At 39.2% G+C, this 19,822-nt stretch overlaps 1 protein-coding gene across 8 annotated transcripts in view; it reads right to left on the bottom strand.

Moving 5' to 3' along the window:
- Nucleotides 1–1,992: 1,992 nt before the first annotated feature.
- The window catches only part of ehbp1 (EH domain binding protein 1), a 140,537-nt gene continuing 122,707 nt past the window's right edge, over nt 1,993–19,822 (bottom strand). For all 8 annotated transcript variants that reach the window (XM_084097684.1, XM_084097685.1, XM_084097688.1 and 5 more), the window contains 4 exons: nt 10,602–10,701; nt 9,561–9,634; nt 3,601–3,715; nt 1,993–3,301 (listed from right to left, as the gene is read on the bottom strand). In XM_084097684.1, coding sequence (XP_083953810.1) covers nt 3,211–3,301; nt 3,601–3,715; nt 9,561–9,634; nt 10,602–10,701 — 380 coding nt within the window. In that variant the 3' untranslated portion in view covers nt 1,993–3,210. The remainder of the gene's footprint in view (nt 3,302–3,600; nt 3,716–9,560; nt 9,635–10,601; nt 10,702–19,822) is intronic.

Raw genomic sequence — 19,822 nt, 5'->3', positions numbered from 1 at the left:
AAGGCAGATTCCACCTGCCCTTAAACTATGTCCACGAACAATAATAATAATAAAATGTGATCCTTAAACACACGCACAAAAGAAATATACTAGCCTATTCCTGCATTTTGTCCGTTTGCTGGTTTATTCTTTCGGCCCTGATGTTGCTAAGACCCCGTGATAAACCCCGAACAAGTATCAAGTTATCAGGTTGCAAGAAGCTTTTGTAATAAGAGTATTTTGTCTAATCCCAAATTGCAGTCGAATTTTCTAAATGCTGAGCTCGTAAATCTCGGGATTAGAGGAGGCGAGAAGAGGAGGGGGAAAAGTTTGGTTTCTTTAGCCGGCAGGATGGGAGCGAGTCGGCGATGTTGTCGGTCCTTATTAAAACGATGATGCATAAAATACGATACTGAAGCTCGTACAGAAGGCTCGGTACCGTTTCCTCCGGTGTATTTTAGGACGAGGGAAGGATTTTCGGCGGTCGAGAGGCTTCGTCAAGTCCAACTGCTCAACACCTGAAGACAGGCCGTGGACTTCAAAGCAGCTGGATCCACAGAACGCGCGCTCTGCTCGCGCTGAGATGCTGTCCTGTTCTCGACGCTGTTTTGGATAGCTCTTTTCTTTTTGTCTGTGATAAGAACATTTATTTTGAAAAGCTTTCATTTATTCATTTTTTTTTCTCTCCCACATACACTATTGGTTTGAGCCTGAAAACAACAGTTGGCAAAATGGACAACAATCAGGTAAGGAGGGAATTGTGCATTTTGACAATGTCACTTGCATGTGAGTGTGTGAACTAGAACTACCCAGATAATATATTATTATTATTATTATTATTATTTTTTTTTTTAATTCACGTTTGTGTATGAAATTAAGAGAAAATACCAGAGATAAGGCAATCTAAACTTTCAATAGTTGCTTGACTGAAACAGAACATTTATTGAATTACGATATCGGCTAATGCAATAAACCACAAATGCATCAAATAACTTAATCAAATATTTTTTTGTTTTTGTTTTACAAAAAAGAATAAAGTTTGAGCGTTTTAAGAGCTACTTGTAAAAAAGTGCACCAAAAAGACAGACTACTTTAAGCGTATTCAAAAAGTAAAATATTAATAGCCTATTCCATCCCACGTTTCACGGGGACAAATCAGATGTATGCATACACACCTTGTATTAAATTAAGCATCTGAATGGACTCAAGAACAGTTCAAAGCGGTAATTTGGATATGAACACCACGCTACCGTCTCATCGGGATTACACGGACCTCGCCACAGGTCTAATGCATAAAATTATGACATGCGTTTCAAGCATCTCACAGGCTAAAACTCTCCGATTAGTTAAGGCAACAAACAAATGTCCTTTCCGCCGCCGTGTAATGGCTTGTGAGCGCCAGTAAGTGTCTCCTATTCAGAAGATTACAGTCATTTGTGATAACTGCAAAATAATAAAAACAAAAACAAAACGCCCGGGGGGAAAATGGAGGTACAGTCAGACCCAACCAAGTCAGCAAATGAATGTGGAAGTATTAGAAGGGCTAAGGGAGGACGTCAGCTGTCAAAACTTATTTTGCTCGTTAAATGGAGGACGCGAAGCTGCGGTGATGACTGTTTGGCTCAGAATTAAGTGTCTGAGGGAAAGCAGATGCTTTGGACGGAGTGATTCTGCCTTAATCTCCCTCTGAGGAAAGACTTCAAACAAAACAAAACGCAAACATTCATTTAGAAATAACCCTAAAATCCAGGGGAATTTTCGCAAAACGAACTGGATGTCCCTCTCGAGTGCCTGTAAATTGTTTTATTAATTGATATTATGTATAAATATAAAACGTCTTTCTTGTTTCGTCTTAGTGCGACTTCATATGGGTTTTAAAGTAATGAGTGTCAGAAAAGTCAGTCCAGTAAGAACATACGAAAAATAAAACATTGATTAAAGTGATTATTAAGTCATTAGGTTAAACATCATGTAGACAGGCAAATCTATTCAATAATGACAGAAGAAAATATGCAATTTGGAACATTTTTATAAAAACGAACAGAACTGCATAAACGGCAAAATTAAATAAATGTGTTTTAAAATTCAAATTCTAAGTTTATTCAGTATCAGCTGAAAAACGATGACACACACTTTTCTTTAGAAAAACAAGGCCACATCCATTAGCAACACCCAAAACCACACGAGCTGCTGTTTGATTCGAGTATGAAATCATTTTGAATTTTATTGAACAGTGATATTTATAGTACAGTTGAATAAATAAACCGGTGATGCTCGTACAATAAAGAAGTGAAATATGCGGACAAGAAAAGCCTCCCTTCTAACTATACAATAAATATTAAAGTCTTTGAGCAAATGTACAAGATTGTGAAGATGGTTACTTTAAAAACGTCTCAAACAGTAATAAAAGCAAACAGTAATAAATTACTCTGATCGTGACTGCTTCTGAAAATAAAGTTGTTGTTTTTTTCTCCATGCTTTTTTAAGCCTCAAACAGTGAAATGAAATGTACAACATGACCGTTTATTTCTGTTTAAGCACTCGCAGTATTTCACTCTTCTCACTAAAGAAAGCTCTAAAATGTTTGGTAAACATATTAAACAAAGTCAGTAAAACACAAAATCATTTTTTTTAAATGCAACAAGTTCCCCTTCACAAATATTCTACACATAGAAAGTTGAGTAATTAAAACATTTCAGCTCTTGTTAGAGGAGAACATGCTGATGGATTTTCTTAAAACTGAAATGTGATATGATTTTGAAACCCAATCCTATTCACAAACAGAAAATGTCCCCAATTTATGCGCTGTACTGAAACTTTGAGTTATAATTTCCTGTAAGAAAGAAACTGCGAATGTCTTAGTGTTCAGATTAATCTAAATTGTAATGGATTTAACCATTTAGTCAGAAAGTTTTGGAAATTGTACAGCTTTTTGCATCTCCTCAAATATTAGTTCTTCAAGTACCTTGTTTGTGAAATCCAACAAACCAAACAATAACAAAGTGTTTGAATTTGTGTATGTGAAACAATAAATCTCTCTTGTATTAATGAAACAGGATGCATCTCAGGGCATTCAGCAGTTCTTCAGCCCTTACATAATAAAAAGATCAACATATGAAGATTTAAAACAACAATAATAAAGTGTATGCTGTGGTCTCTATGACACAAATACATTTCAAGACTTTGTAGTGTACACGTCATCTTGCTCCTTTGTTGCTTCGGAAATGACCATCACTGAAGAACGCACTTCTCCTCTTTTTTTGCCATCTTGCCTTTGTTCTGTTCTAGGGTTCTCTCCAGGTGCTCATCTTCCTCTTCAGCCCTGCCGACACACACACAGGACACACAGGATCAAAGGTCACACACATGGACACAGGAGAATGCCACCTGCACCTCCACCACCTATGACCTGTACTCTGTCTGAATGGCTTCAGCTCTTGAAATATTCACAAGCCCTCTCTGCCTGACTCCACCCTCCCCACAAAACACCTAAACATGCTCAGTGGCAAAGAGAATGAGGGTGACTGCAAACTCTGGCCTTTAAACCCTCCCTGAACCACGCTACAGGGCCTAAAGGACTAATCTAGCAATCCCACAATGCCTTGCGGCAGGAGGACTTACTCTTTCTCCTGGGCGTCCAGGTCTCGGACCAGTGCGTCACGTTTGTTGACCAGTATGACCAGCTCATCCAGCAGCAGCTGCTCTCGGCGCTTCTGTGCCTCCGTCTTCTGCCAGTCTGGTAGATGGAGAGGAAACAAGGGAGAATAATGTAAGAGAAAAAGCTCAGGCTGATCACTAATCACCTCATAACACCTTCCAACACAATCCAGGAAACGGGAAATCATCACAGTTCTGGAAAATCATCATTTACTCACCGTCATGTCGCTCCAAACCTGTATGACTATCAAAAAACGAACATATTATAAAACATCTCAATGTTGTTTTATCTTCTTTTCTTTTACGCAGAAGAAAGAAACTCATACAGGTTTGGAATGACATTAGGGTGAGCAAATGATGACAGAAATAAACTATCCCTTTAAAGACATAGACGTCATATACTGGGTTTTAGTGAGAAAGACATCACTGTCCCTTGATAAAATATTCAGAGAAGAAAGCGTAGCCCGTACTGTTGTGGAGTTATTGTGAAGTTGTACCAGGGCACCCACAGGTTCCTGTATGGAGAGCAGCCACACGGTGGAATTCAGACTAAAAGGATCTGATAACAGTTCTTTAAGTACACAAACTGCTTTCAGACGCCTCAAAACGGCTCCAAAAGAGACGCACTGACGCATTTATGATAGCATGAATACATTAAGATTCACACTAAGAATAAATAGCCAAAAATCTGTCCATAAGTACATCATAATTCCTAATTCAGATTTTTTCACTTAAACAAACATGGAGTTCCATAATCTGGAAGAAATGTACTTGTATATGTAATGTATAAAAGGTGCGTAACTATAGCAAAGGTCTCTGTGAGGTGACCTGCTCATGTCCCTCTGCCAACAACAGGTCTGAAATATCAGCCAGGCAGACGAGATCAGGCCTTACTGATACCAGTGCAGATTAGGGCCCTGCTCACAGCCAAGGGGAAGTTATCTTACCGGGCCTATTCTTCAGCCCGCTGTAAGAACAGACTGTACTTGTGTCTTTACACTGCTTTATTAGCGCTCTCTCATGCACATAGACTCACAAAAACACACGCATACAAAATCAACTTCTCTTATTATATAGAGCCGCCAATTTCTATCAAAAAAAGAAAAGAAAGATAAACGCACATTCGGCCTTCTGAAAAGTCAATACTTGAAATAAATGTACTTCATTAAAAAAAATATGTTATGTGAAATTGCAGTGTGGTGCTGAGAGAGTCGTTGGTCCCGAAAGGTCTGCTCCTCGCTCTCGTTTAACCCCTCTGAAGTGAACCGCGGTGGCAAAATGAACACACTTCCAATATTTGAAAGTTATTTGGTCCCCAGCAGCTAAATCAAAGTCTTTGGTGTTCTGACACTAGGCTTCAGAGAGGGTAATGCTAAATATTTGAGAGGATTTGTCTCAGCTTTAACAAATTTGCCAAATTAAAAAAAAAAAAAAAAAAGGTGCATTGTTCTTTAAAAAGCGATTTAGCTATTTGCAAAAGTGAGAAAAAAAAAATCAAGTTTAATTTTCTGTTATGCTAGCAATGTGACACAGGCCAGCCGTTTCCTGTGCGCCTGCAGTGCTGACCGTATTTAACATCCTACAGGCCAGACTGTTTATCCTGCATCGCTTTCCATACGTTCCGTCTTTCACGACCCTCCTCTTTAATTCGCTCTGTCGTTTCTGCTACCCCTCCGTCAAAAACGACAATGCCTACTTCACAAAGACCTGCCCGGAGGGTAGGCTACGACCAACAAAAACTTCTCCTGCATGTCCCAAAGAGGTAGAGAGAGAGAAAGAGAAAAAGCCCCTCGACTCTTTACCTCCTCCTCCTGTTCCCCTTCAGCATTCTCAGCCAAAAAGCCACAGATCCTCCCCTGCAACTCCAGCAGAGGCCGCATGCAGCTGTCAATCAAGCGGAAGCGGCACCGCCCCCCTCATTAAGAAGGTAAACAATGAATATGGACGCAGGGGGACACGGCAGAGTAAACGAGCCATCGCAACTCGCCAAAAAACACTAACGGAAGCTGCTGCCTCCTCTCTTTTCCCTTGAAGAAGAGAAGGATGAAGACTATTTGGAGTTGGTGGTGGTGAAGGGGTGGGGGGTTCAATCCTTTTTGGATTACTCCCCTCTTTCTCTCTCTCTCATCGCCCTGGGCAATCACGTTAAAACTCACATGGTCGGTGCTTATTCAGATAACCCTAACAATGCACACCAATGGTAACCATGTGAGCACTCACAACCCACAGAAGAATGCGCTGGTTCAAATCCCCATGACCCTCCTCCACAGCAAAATTTATTCAAGAGTGCAACCTGCTCGGCAGCTTCAGGAGACACAGAGCTTCTTCTGAGAGTTCTGCTGAAAGATCACTAAACACAAACTTCACACACCCGCTCTTGCTCGCTATAGTGTACGGACACACGGAGCAAACTTTTGGACTGAATGGAGTTGTTTTTTTTTTGGTTAGAACTTTTTTTTTGGAAGAAATAACAGGAAATAAGTAGTGTTGGAGGAATCCAGGGAAAAATGCATGATCTTATTACAGCAGATTTAGGCAAGCAGTGGGCAGGCTGGGAGCGCCAGCATAAGATGGAGCTGGAGAGAGGCCAGCTGGGAATGAGACAAAGACCAACATGGAGAACCATGACAAGGAGGGTGACGGGACGACAGTCCCTGGATTCTTACCACACTACACCCAAACTACATCAGATACAAATAAAGTGACTATCAAAAACAAACCATATACACAATGTCTTTGAATAAATCTTTGAATCACTAATCTGCATCTTGTGTTTCTGTGCATGCATATGAGCAATGTTACTAATTTGGTGTTTTAAAATGGAAAAAACTTTTACTACACAAGGTTAAAATGCTGAAAAAAGGGCTAAAATGATTTCAGTAAAATTATACAGCCTTGATATCAACTACTGCTAACAACTGAATATTATCACCCAAATTAAATAAAAACAGTTTAAAAAATATTACTAAAAATTATATTATAGAAAAACAAAACAGAATATATTACGACAACACGAAAAACTTGTGTGAATCAGGAGACTACACAAATATAAATATCTATTAGGTGCTGTTGTATAAAAGTGGATATTGAGAGTCAAATGCAGAAAGCAACGGCTAAATGGAAATGAACACAGATTTCAGTGAATAGTGTAGAATGAGAAAGTGTCGTCTCGCCTTATCTCCAGTTCCAGTCAACTAGCAATCTTGAAAGAGTTTGCAACATCATCAAAGCCGGCCATTTGATAGGATTCTCACACTGCACCCAATCAATCTGAGGAATACGGCAGCCCAGACATGTAACAAAGCTCAAATAGATTTACAAATGGGGTTGTAGGGGGATAAGCCCTTGCACAGGATTACATATTGATTTTAAACATATAAAAAAGCTTATCATATAAAACCGTAACAACAAAACTGGGGGACCTATGCAGAAATCCCTCAGCAAAAAGGAGCGTCCACTTTCAAATATAACGCCCCGGAGTGCACCGCATTTGAGGAAAGAAAGAAATGGGGAGAGGGGAGGGGGAAAAAGACGAATTTGAGAGAAAGCGTGTGTGCATGGCAGGCAGATAAAAAGGGCAAAAAGGATCAATTTGGAGGCAGAGAAATAGGAGTCATGGCATATTGTGGAAGGCCTCGGCACTTTTCTTTGCCTCCCCACAGCAGAGCGCAGACTGAAGGGGTTATCGTTTAGCTGACATTAACACTCACCCTGTTTGCTCTACACTTTCAACCGAATCCTTCGCGTCTTTTCAACCTGCCTTTATAATTTATAAAAAAAAATTCTTTCCCATACTGGTGTCCACGGGCTTCAGATCTAATAATGTGTAATGCAACAGGCAACAAGTGTAGCAAGTAATGATATCTACAGTATTATTATTTATTAAAAAAAGGGTAAGAAAAAAACCCCAACCTGGTCCAGCTGACAAAGGTTGTTCCATATGTCATGCTAGTCAGGGTTAGGCAAATTCAGATCTGAATAAATGCGTTAAAAAGGAATAAATCCCTTTTAAAATTCGAAATTCAATTCAATTAAACTAGCCAAATTCCACAGCAAAATTGAACTGGAATTTGAATGGGAACAACAGGAAGATATATTTACTGAATTGTAATAAAAAAATCTTCAAACTGTTTTAAACAATTTTTCACAACTTTTAAGTCTTTGCTAAGCCAACATTCAAAGTTTGTCTTGATAAACTTTGTCTTTTTAGTTTTCTAGTTAAAAATGAATGATGCATTTCAATTCAATTTAATTGTACTACTTATTATTCAAATGTAAATTTGAATGTAAATTGTACACCTGTACATTGTAAAACTGTACACCTCAATTACAATTCTCAATTCTAACCTCAATTACTTTTTCTAGAAGTTAGAATAAAAACAACATTTAAGGACACCTTATAATGGAAAAAACAAATCCTTCTTGACATTTTGTTAAAAAATACATAAAAAGCCCTAAAAATGCCTAAACTCAAACCTCTCCATGACATCTATACAAGCCTTCAATATTACTCATCTCCAGGTCACACTGACTGTAGACTCTCCTCTGCACAGTCGTGGGGTCGAAGAGGGCGAGTATTTTTCTCTATCAGCGAGAGAGTGTGCACTGTGTGTGTCTGAACGCCTCAGCCGATACACTTCCAATGTCATCAGCTGACCAAGCAAATCAGCAATTACCTGTCTGCATTGCCTGGGCGCGAGAGCCCGTCGGGGCTCCAAATAAGAAACTGATGCACGAACCTCCTCACCAGCAGCTCAGAACTATCTCTGACTCGCTTCAGAAACACCCTGACTCTGAATGCCAAGTGCTAGGCCTCATGGGAGAAAGAGAGAGAGAGAGAGAGAGAGAGAGAGAGAGAGGGGGAGCAAGGGAGATAAAGTGAGAGAGAGAGAGAGAGAGAGAGAGAGAGAGAGAGAGAGAAAATAACTGCGAGTGATAATTCAACAGGTAGCAGTGTGTGGACTGATAGGGTTGTTACAAGCAGCAGGGACTGAATTACCACTGCTGTGGACGGACCCCATCACCCTTGCACATCCAGACCAATATTTGGAACTCACTCCATGTTCACTGATAAGTGGACACAAGGCCGAGGCACTTCAACATCTGAACGTTATTAGTTCTCGATATCGGGCTCAGCATTTAGCGTTCAGTATCACGGTGACTCTCAGCGTGGAGGAATCTTTCAGAAACAAGACAGAAGCATGTCAAAATATTGAGATGAACCGTGTTGATCTGCCTCGGCGGAGCCCTGGAGGTGAGAAAGTGTGTGGCGAACGGCAGCATCACAATATGGGGAGCTGTGCTCTCTGCTTGGCTATTCATGTCCACTGTCAACCTCTCCGAACTAATTAGAATTGATTTATGATGGATCAGCTAGCTTATCAGGTGCAGAAAGAAATTACCATGGCTAGCCAAGGGGTGAGAGGGTCACCATCGAATTGTAAAATCAATTTGCATTGATTGTAAAAGGTTCATTTTGCGAAAGAGGACACAGTCAAAGGGATTAAACTTAACCAGACAACTTTGATACAGCACAATAGGCTTTATTTTTTTTATTTTTTTACTTTCCTTACCTGTCTGTATTACACGCACTCAAAAAGCTTATAAACATGAGCGCGTCCTCCGGCGCCCCGGGGCACATCACAGAGATTTAATATTGATGTGGAAATGACATGTGCACTTTTGGCTGTAATACTTGTGATTTTGTGAGCAAATCGTATATCTTGTGTACAATCCCAGGGTGAATTTGTAAGATCTACATTATTAAAGGGTAGTGTTTTCAAATCAGAGTTTGGTGGGCGGAGCCATGCCGGTGGTGTCAAAGAGCACGTCGCGGGCAGGTTTAATTAAGCAGGAGAGGATCTTTGTCTTTCACAGAGCGCCTCTCAAATTCACCCCCAAATCCCTCTTTCACTCCCTCTTACCTTCAATCGCCAGCATTGCCCTTAATTCTCGGTTCAGCAGCTCAAAGCGTCTCTCCAGATCGTGTTCCTTCTCCCTGGGCAAGTTGTAAAAGTTCATCAATATGTTAATTACTAAATCATTAAACACTTAAAGAAACCTTTAATAAACATTGATTCGTGAACTCGCCAACACCTTCCCTACCTCACATTAATCTACTGCAAATAAGCGATACACAAACCGGAACAGAGGGGACTGAGAGCGGGGAAATGGCGATGGGGGGGGAAATAAGCGGGCGGGCGGACGGGTGGGGTATCACGCAGCAAATTAAATTTCACCACTTTCAAATGTATTGGAAATGAGCTAACTCTGTCCCTAATAGAATTTGTCCTTCACAGCCTGTTCGGTGACTAAAAAGAAATGAAAGAAAGAGAAATTATCAAGGCCCTTTTAATTGAGCACTTAAAAAGCCCTTTTCCAGTGATATAATGTGATTAGAATACTTCAATCTGTCATTTGTGAGAGCTTTGAAACTCTGTCTCTTTCTTCTCCTCTTCTCTCTGTCGCTCTTTATACAGAATGAACAGCCGCCCAGATTTCTGTACGTCTCACCCTCACTTTTAAAGAAAAGGATGAAAGGTTTAAAAAATTAACATTATCATCTTTTGAGGCAAAAAAATAATAATAACTGCGAAAGCAGTTAAAAAAAGAGGGTAAATATGCGGGTTATTGTTATGGCTTCCTCTTTTAGGGGAATGAAGTCATTTTTTCAATTCTCTTTTTGGTCGATCCAATTCTCATAATGGGTGGAATAATACAGTCTTTGAAATCACATTATTGCAGACGCGTCCGTACTGATATGCCGTTTTGTCCTCTTTACGGTGGAGGGCCGCCGGGGGAGGGGTGAAAGTGAATGAGGGGCCCGACCTTCTGACTGGGCTCAGGTCTCTTGGGAAAATCATTTCAAGTGTGGGTCTCAACATATTATAGGTGTGTGTGCTCAGAGACCACAGCTTCCATTGGTAAGGGTGGGAGAGAGAGAGAAAGAGTAAACATTAACTCACAGCAGAGAGAGCTGGTTCTGTCGGCGGATCAGAGCATTCTTCTTGTTGACCAGCGTGAACCATTCCTGCATCATGGATTCCTCCTCTTCCTTATTATTCCCTGAAGACACACACAGAAAAACTTAGCATGTAAAACGTTATAACATTCTTGTCATATTATAAACATCATTCTGGACTCCCAGTGGGCTGTAAGTGGGTGCTAGGAGGCCTGCTTCAGAAAAATACAACTAAAATAAATATCTTCAAAAGAAAAGAATAGAGTACAGAATTTAACATTACAATTTCATTCTGTTTTCTAAAGACTGCTCAGAAATCACCACAAATTATTTATAGTCATCAAAAATTCGCACTAATTACCCAGACACGCTAGATGCCTGTAAATATGAATTAGCCAACCATTCAAGTTCCACAAATCTCCATCTTAAACCTCAATACAACAGTTACATTTCCAAAGCGGCCTTTAAACACGCACCTTAACAGAAAGGAACACGCACACTTTTGACCGACTTTCTCTGGAACGGATAAGTTAAGCACTTTTCTCACACCTCCAACGAGTATAAAGTGCATCAAATGAGATTATCTGACAGGCTTTTCTCAACAGCGCAGACTGACACGCACATTAGGAAGCTATCCAGATGCGTGTTCACTACCATATTTAGCCACATATTAGACACTTCACAAGGTACTGGCATTGTCAGTAAAACAGAGATGCCTCTGGATTAGAGCAGGATTAATGAAGGCTGGTTACTTTCCTCCGCTGACTGGGATTAAAGCTTCAACTCCAGGTCTTTGTGCAGCCTCAGAGCTTCAGATCCGATCCCATCCAAAAGCACATGTCCTGTGCCTTAGGCCTACATGTGCGGATGCCGAACTTACAGAGTCGGAAACTACAGGTGGAGGCCCGCACATTGCTCAGGGGCTGAATGTATGACAATTACTTAGTTTAATTCTAATGGCAAAAAACAGCTGTCGGATGTGTCTGCATATCTGGAGTGCAATGTATGCTACTATTCAAAAGTTTGGTTTCAGTAATATTTGAATATTTTTAAAGAAATAAATACTTTTATTCAGCAAGGATGCATTAAATTGATCAAAAGTGAAAGTAAAGATTTTTACGTATGTTACAAAAGATTTATATTGCAAATAAATATATCTTTTGAATTTTCTACTCAAAGAACCCTGAAAAAAATGCGATCCACAAAAATATTAAGCAGCACAACTGTTTTCAACACTGATGATAATAGGAAATGTGTCTTGAGGACCAAATCATCATATTAAAACAATTTCTGAAGGTTCATGTGGCACTGAAGACTGGAGTAATGATGCTGAAAATTCAGCTTTGCCATCACAGGAATAAATTACAGTTTTAAGTTTTTTTTTTAATGTAAAACGGAAAAAGACAAAGCAAGTTGATAACATTCTGGGAGACAAAGATTTCACCTTTTGTTGCTTTTGTCTGACCAAGCGATGTCATCTCGATTCAAAACTTTATTTGACCTCAGAAGGTATCAAAGGTAAGCAGACACTGTGGGGTTTGGTAGTTTGGGCCGTGAGGTAAACCGGCTAAGTGGGTTCAGGAAGAATGACTCCGATGTCAGTATTCTGAGCATTTTTGTGACACTAATTATGTCTTTGAAGAGGGATGAAAGAGGAGAAAAGATGAAAGATCCTTTAAGCTTATGTAATCACATCACCTACTCTATGCTCCTGTGATACCTGTCTGTTCCTGACAGCATCAACAACAGAATTAGCATCTGTACACAAACACGCTCAGTCTTTTTACTGATGTGAGGACTTTAAGATCAATTTTTGTAGATCTTAAGATGAGAATTACACCATTAAATAAAGATCTGCACATCTGAGTGATCCTGGATGACTTTGATGTGCATTTACTGTAACTGTAGTGCCAAACACAAAGACAATTATACCTAGCATTTATGGTCATATTATACTGCCAAAAAAGGTTATTTAATCAATAAAGTATGAGAAGCCATCGTACATTGTGCAGCAGAGTGCTTGCAACCGCTTCAGTTGTGACTACATTCACATTACAGCATGACTTTCAGTGATTTATTGTTTTAAAAAATAGTTACTACATATTAAATATAAAAGGACACATTTTTTGTAAAAAAAAAATTATTTTGTTGAATGACATTTTCATCTAGATAATATAGTTGCTATGCAACAGGTGAACAAAGCCATAAATTATACTATATCATGGATTTCAGCATGCTGTATCGACCAATCAGAAGCCAGGACTGGATATGTTTAAAAAAACAAGCAAAATGACAGTCTGTCTGTGCGCACAGAGCCATTACGAGGACGGGGTGGGGGTGACAAAGGGCGGATCTTCAATAAGAGTCTGATGTGGGAACTTAAACCTTGGATCTTTTTTCCATCACGCTGTTGCTTGGCACCATGTGACTGTGACGCTGGTCATGTGAGAGAGACAAATCCGCTAGCCACAACAAAGCCAGCGGCTGCCCCCAGTGGGACGACAGCCCTGTCACTCACCCCCACCAAAACTCCCCAGCCCTCCACCAGGGGAGTCGCTCTCATGTCTGCCAGTGCCAGATGTGTGAAATTTTGCATTTGACGACAACGCAGAGTAGACGGGAGAAAAAAAAAAAAAAAAAGAGGGGGTCCCGGATTTAGGAATCAAGCCTGGATTATTGTAGTCAACTTTTAAATAGTGCAGCTCGGAAGGGATAAAGTGTGCAGTGACAGGTCATTGTAGCGACGCACAGTCAAATGAAACAAGCAAATAATAAATGGTAATATTAAGCTTGTGTGACATTGTAAGGGAATGACGGATTAGTAGCTGCATCCCGGAGGCCATTGCCTGAGCTTCAGCACTGACAGAGCCCTGACAGCATGAAAGAAGTCCTCGCTTTACCACTAAAACAAATAACACGCACACAAACACTCTCATTCTACAGAAAAACACATTCTACAGTGCCAACACTTAAACTATGACCTTTGATGGGGACGACCCAAATAACTGATGTCCTGAAATTGCAGAAAGTACAAAGCAAAAATAAATAAATAAATGGTAACACTTTACAATAAGGTTTCATTAGTTAACAACTTGGGTAACATAAACTAAGAATTAACAATATTTCTACAGCATTCATTAATTTTAGTTAATGTTAATTTAAACATTTACTAACACACGAACAAACAATGAACAGCTGGTTTTGTATTAACTAACATTAACAAAGATGAATACATACTGTAACAAACATATTGCTCATTGTTAGTTAACTAATGGTTAACTAATGTTAATAAATAAGACCATATTGTAAAGTGTTACCAAATAAATAAATAAAATCTTCTTAGCCTTGACGTTTTTTTCTTTTCTTTTTATATTTAAATTAATCTAATATAATTTAGACAGTTTACACAGACAATACAGTTTAAACCAAATCAAATTATTTTCATAGTGTTGCATATTAACTCCAAAATATGCTATTTTTGTTTCTGGGTGCACCTCTTTGGCTGTTTGAGCACTTTTTTCCAGCTGATTTTCATTTCTTAATTTTAGAAAAAATATTTTGGTTGAAGTATATATTTCTGTAATGATAAACTAAAAAAATAATATTAATTTAAAGGATTAAAATGGTTTAGTGTGCTTGTAAATGATCCATTAAATTCTATACAGTATGAATTTGATTTTTTTTTGCATTTGTAAGACAAATAATAAGATAAGTTAGCAGATTATAACACTTTTCTAATTATGCAAACATTTATAATAATTTATCTAAATTATTACATGATTTGATGGAACTTTATTTCTTTGGCATAATTTATTTTCTCCAGAGCACTGAATAAAATCGATTAAAAAATAAACAGAACCTGCTTCCCTAGATTGGCTGATCAGTCTCAATAGCAATCACTTTACAAAACTCAAGAGAGAGACCTTCACACACCCTACAGTCCACACATACAGGGGCCAGGCTCGCCTGGTAGGCCCGAGGAACTGTGTCCGTGGCAGGGTGATCTGGGCCCTGCAGCCCAATCAGATTAAGATAGTCATCTCAGCCACTGTTGCATTCAAAACAGATAGCATTAATGAAATCCTCACACATTTCACAATCTGCCCCTCTTTCCTGCTAACCTTTACTGATTATTTACTAACACTTAACAGCACACACACATAGACGAAACAAACCTCAAGCCACCCAAATGTAAAGTTTCATGTGAATATATTTAGATTATATTAGCTAGAGTATAGCTTTAAACAGATATACACCCGATTAATTTCAAATACACCCTAAATAGCTCCAGGCACAACTGTCACGAGTCCAAAATATTAATTAAATATCTGAGCTGCTTTAGCAACTGGTTACAAAAACCACAACTTGATATTTGGGAAACATTAGCGTACAAGATCTTTCCAAAAGTTGCCAAAATGCTTAAATAAGATTGCTTTTCATTTGCAAGGCATGTAATTAATTAGGCTAAACACTGTGAATAGCAAATTAATTATGTGAATTGAAGGTTTTTTTAATTTTAAATTAGATATTTACAGAATGATAAAAAGCAAATAACTCTGAAGTAAACCTCCACAACAGGGGGACTGTTTTGCTTGGCATTTTGTTTAATTACAAAATTCCCCCTCATTTGATTTAGATAAAAATCTTTCTAAAGCATTAAGAAACCAGAACAATTACAAATTAATCCTGAGTCCTGCTAAGAGCTGGGTGTCTTTACTGAAAAAAAAGAAGAAGAAAAAACAGGCTGGGGGTGGAGAGAAGAGGCCATAAAGAAAAGAAAAAGAAAAGAAATATATTAAACCCTGTGATCACAGCAAGCTCTTCTCATTTCTTATCCACCCGTTTTCTGTTTAATCCAATACCCAGTAATCCAATTTGTCTATCGGAGTTTGAAGGGGAAGATCTCCACTCCTCCACCACTCAGTCACTTTTTGAACATTTACGATTTATTTTAAGTGGGCTGACTCTCCTCACTCATTCATTCTGTGCGTCTGACTGCCGTTTCCCTCTTTTTTGTTGTTGTCAGGAGTGAGAATGCATGAAAAAGAGAGCGAGAGACAAATAAAAAAAAAATAAGTAAAAAGGGGGAAAGAACAAGATGAATCTTGTGCGATTGAGAGGAAGCTCATTAAGGCCCAGTCAGAGAGTCTTTTTGAATATGCATGAAGGCAATAATCAGATCTTCACTCGTCACTGAAGGAGAGAGCAGTGAGAACAAAAGGATTGATTTAATTACTCTGAGTGGGTCTGCAATGTGGAGAAGTCTTGTTAGCATGGGCTGAAAGGGCAGCACTCGCCTTGCGCCGCTCTGATGGAAGGTAGTTTAGCTTTAACCACAATACATAATCTCAGGATAAAGCCCCGGCCATTGTGCTTTAAGACGCCCATCACTAGTTTCAAAATGGACCGAACACATTTTTTCTTGTTTAAGCCAACCTAGTTAACCACTAACCTTTTCCCCTGTTTGCTATTTATCTGGGGATCAGCCTCTTTAGGTGACCGAGACCCTGAAAAATGAAAGAGACATGTAGATCTTCAAAAGCTTCAATTTACTCTACTGAAGTAACGGTTAATTATTTCGAGATTAAAATAGAATTAAACCACTTAAAGAATATCATCCAAATAACTAAAACATAATTAAATGATATAAAAAACCCACTGTATTAAATCACTTAAATCTTAAAGCGGAAAATAAACACGTTCTTAACATGAGCACTGAAACACGTTATCAATTCATGATCACAGACTGACATATTTGAGTTAATGGAACATGAGCAGTCAAAGCGCATTACAATTTAATTCCTCGCAAAGTGTCCCGTCACTGGGTTGTCAATTGCCACTGGTATTATTGACCTTCAGTTGCTTGCTTTGCGGCTTATGAGGAAGGATTCATAAGCGGAGCGGCCTTACAGCGAGGAGAGAAGAACCGCAGGAGGAAAACAGGATCGCTTAAGTCGCCCTTAATGACAGAAAAGTCTTGGCTATACATACACCGTTATCATACATCCTTTCATGTAATTGTTTGAACGTTCAGTGAGGGACTGACAGAAGATAGTCTGTACCTTAATACTCGTCTCTCACCCGCCCCTCAGCGCTGTTAACACAAACAACTCCTCTGCAAACACCCCAGTCCCCCAGCACTTTATGTTGAGTTTGGCAGGGGCAAAACAAACAAATGGCAGATAATAGTTTTTTTTTCTATTTTTGCCTCAACTACATTCCAATTTTTGTATAATATCTAATGAATTTGCATATCCATCAAAAATGGTTTTATTACTTTAAAGCAATATTTTGACATGGGGAGTAACAGTGGAGACTATATAAATTGTAGCCTGCCTGTCTGAGTTAAGCAGCAGGAATCACAAATATGTCCATCTCTGCCTGCAGCCCCCTACTCTATTAAACTGTGTTTGTATTCCACCCTTCTTTTTAATCAATAAACATTATCACAGACTGACAGACTATCAGCTAGTGTTGGCCGTTCCTTGCTCCTTAATCCCTGGGCTGCCTGTCCACTATCGCAGCTTCACGATGAGCGTAACAGCCAAGACAGGCAGTTTACATTACAAAACAACAATTACAGCCCTCTTCACAACAGCACTCGCGATAAATAATGATGCAAAATGACAGAAGAGTGGATGAAATGAAAAAATGCTTGATGGATGAAACAGTACCATAGATATTGTTTGACATTTGTTTATTGTTTGAGTTTTTGTCTTTACATTTATGCATTTGTCAGATGCTTTTATCCAAAAGCAACTTACACTGCATTCAAGGGCTACATTTTATTCCTGGGAATCGAACCCATGAATCTGCCGTTGCTGTGCCATTCTCTAGTGTTTGAACTACAGGAACAATAATAAATAGTCTAATAAAATCCAAATTAGTTAATTGTAATCTCACACATGATGACATTTGATTTGCACACAAATTCCATATAATAATATCTTATCTTATTATCTGTGTGTGTGTGTTGCATTGTATACGCAACAAATAAATCTCTGAATTTAGAATGAGGGTGACAATATAAATGTAAATACTAAATATAGATATTGAAAGTGTCAGTAAGTAAAATGAATGTAAATCAACAGTTTGTACTCAAGTAAGGTTAACAAATACCAATTAAAAAAACTATATATATATATATATATATATATATATATATATAAACAAAACAAAAATAAGACCTAAGATATAATATGACCTTCAGGGTGAAACACTGGAGCCAGAGGTCCTCTCCTTTCTTATTTTGACAAATACTATCATTTCACTCTATCACCCACTTTAAACCTGCTTTTGGGAGCGCTGAACACAGGGGCAGAATCAAGGGCCTTTGGAAAAAGCTGAGTACTTCAGGTAATTAAAGCTGTGTGAGTGGCAGATGAGAGCGGTAAAAAAAAGATCACCTGGTGAAGCCTCCGAAAAGGTGTTTCATTAAAAGCCTTTTGCCATACAAGCACGGCACAATGTGGGGATGCTGTATTTTACCACTTGTGCTCAACAGGCCCTCAGAGCAGGGACTCGGATGAGAGCAGAAACCTATCCCGGTTAATAATCTCATAACAAAAGCTAAAAGACATCATCCTATTAACTAGTGGTCTCCAGCGCTAATGTGAGGCACTGCCTTGTGCCTCTGTATAGAGAACGCAGCTAATAAAAAGGAGTGTGTGAACAGCTGGCAGGAGACTCCGTCAGACCCAGGCCCTCTTTCACCCTTTATCTGTCCCCTCTTGTTCGGGAGCTGTTACTGATATCATGAAACTCAGCGTCGACATTGGTCAAAAATTGAAATTTTGGGTTTCTTGTTTTAATGGAAACGAGAACACTAAGGTCACGGCATTTCTGTTTTACGATTTCGATTCTATGCAATAACTCGGAGGAGGAATGCACGTGACACCTCCCCCTTTCCCTCCAGCACCACCAACTCCTTGTTGCACATTTTACCTTTTTTCTTTTCTTCTTTCCTCTGTCCTTTCTTTCTCGGGGGGAATATTAAATGAGTGAGCCGGCTGAAAGGCGCTGAGTCGCTGACACAAAAAGCGTTAAAAATTCTCATTTGGTTGTCTTTATTTTGCTAGCGCCATGTGGTCCTTGAAGATGTTGAAAACACGGGAAGCAGAGGAAAGATCAGAGCCGGCTCATTAGCATTGGGACAGAACTGGAGAGGCAGCGGTGTATAGTGGGCCCTACTCCAGAGCTCCAGTGAGAGCGGTTGGTGGTAAGCTCCCTGTTTCATTGTGCTTTTGTCTTTCCTCTGGGTCTACCTCACAGCGGGGAGCAACGCTAGCCCCAGGTTACACAAGAGAATTATGGGAAAAAATTATTTTGACCAAGGTGGAGAGGACTCAGACATTGTCAGACATAGGCTTTGTGGGCAAAGATGATGTTCTTTGCGAGATGACAGAAGGTGTAAACGATTCTTCTTCAAAGACCCTATCATACTCGTACTGAATCCACTCTTGGCTGTTCAATCTACTTGTACAGTCTGAGAGAAAATACCCCACAGACCAACAATGTTCTCTGAAAATCATACCACAGTACAAATCTGCAGTGGTTATGCAGAAAATATTAGACTCTAGCTATAAGCTTATATAGCTATAATCTAGCTATAAAATAAGCAAGCAAATAAAAAAGCTGTTTATTAGGAAATATATTTTAGCCCAAGGGCTTAGTCATGATGACAATATCCATACTGGCTGACCAAATGGCTCACGTTTTGATGGAAAGAGAAAAACATTAGTTCTAACCCATCTCCATCTCACCCCTGCCTTCCCCAGTCGTAGTGAAATGGATAAAGGTCTAGTTGGATTGGTTTATCGGGTAAATCCTGCTGGTTGGCCTGCTATCTTGGATGATGACCCTGAAGAATGTCAACAGCTCATTTCCCCAAAGCTGGAAGGAGTCACCATGGAAGTCATAATCTGCTCCTCGGCAAAGACCTTGAGTCAAATACCAAATCTTTCCATCTTTCCAAATATGTATTAACAGGAATCGTCCACTCCTGCGCAACCATAACACTTATGAAGATCTGAGGAGGAAACGCTTGGTACCAAATACTCCAGCTTTCAATTTTATAGAATGGTCTTTTGTTGTCATGGCTTTATATTCAGGCCACATTAATTGACTGCAAACCTTGACACTATTAATGTAAGAGTTCCTGACTGTAGCTTAAAAAGTAAAGCATGGCAGTAGCAACATCAAGGTCATTGGTTAAATTTTTAAGGG

The sequence above is a fragment of the Abramis brama genome, assembly GCF_963993115.1.
Source record: "Abramis brama genome assembly, chromosome: 21".
NCBI classification, from domain to species: domain Eukaryota; kingdom Metazoa; phylum Chordata; class Actinopteri; order Cypriniformes; family Leuciscidae; genus Abramis; species Abramis brama.
The sequence above is the reverse complement of the archived record's forward strand: the minus strand, read 5'-3'. Positions and strand labels throughout refer to the sequence as shown.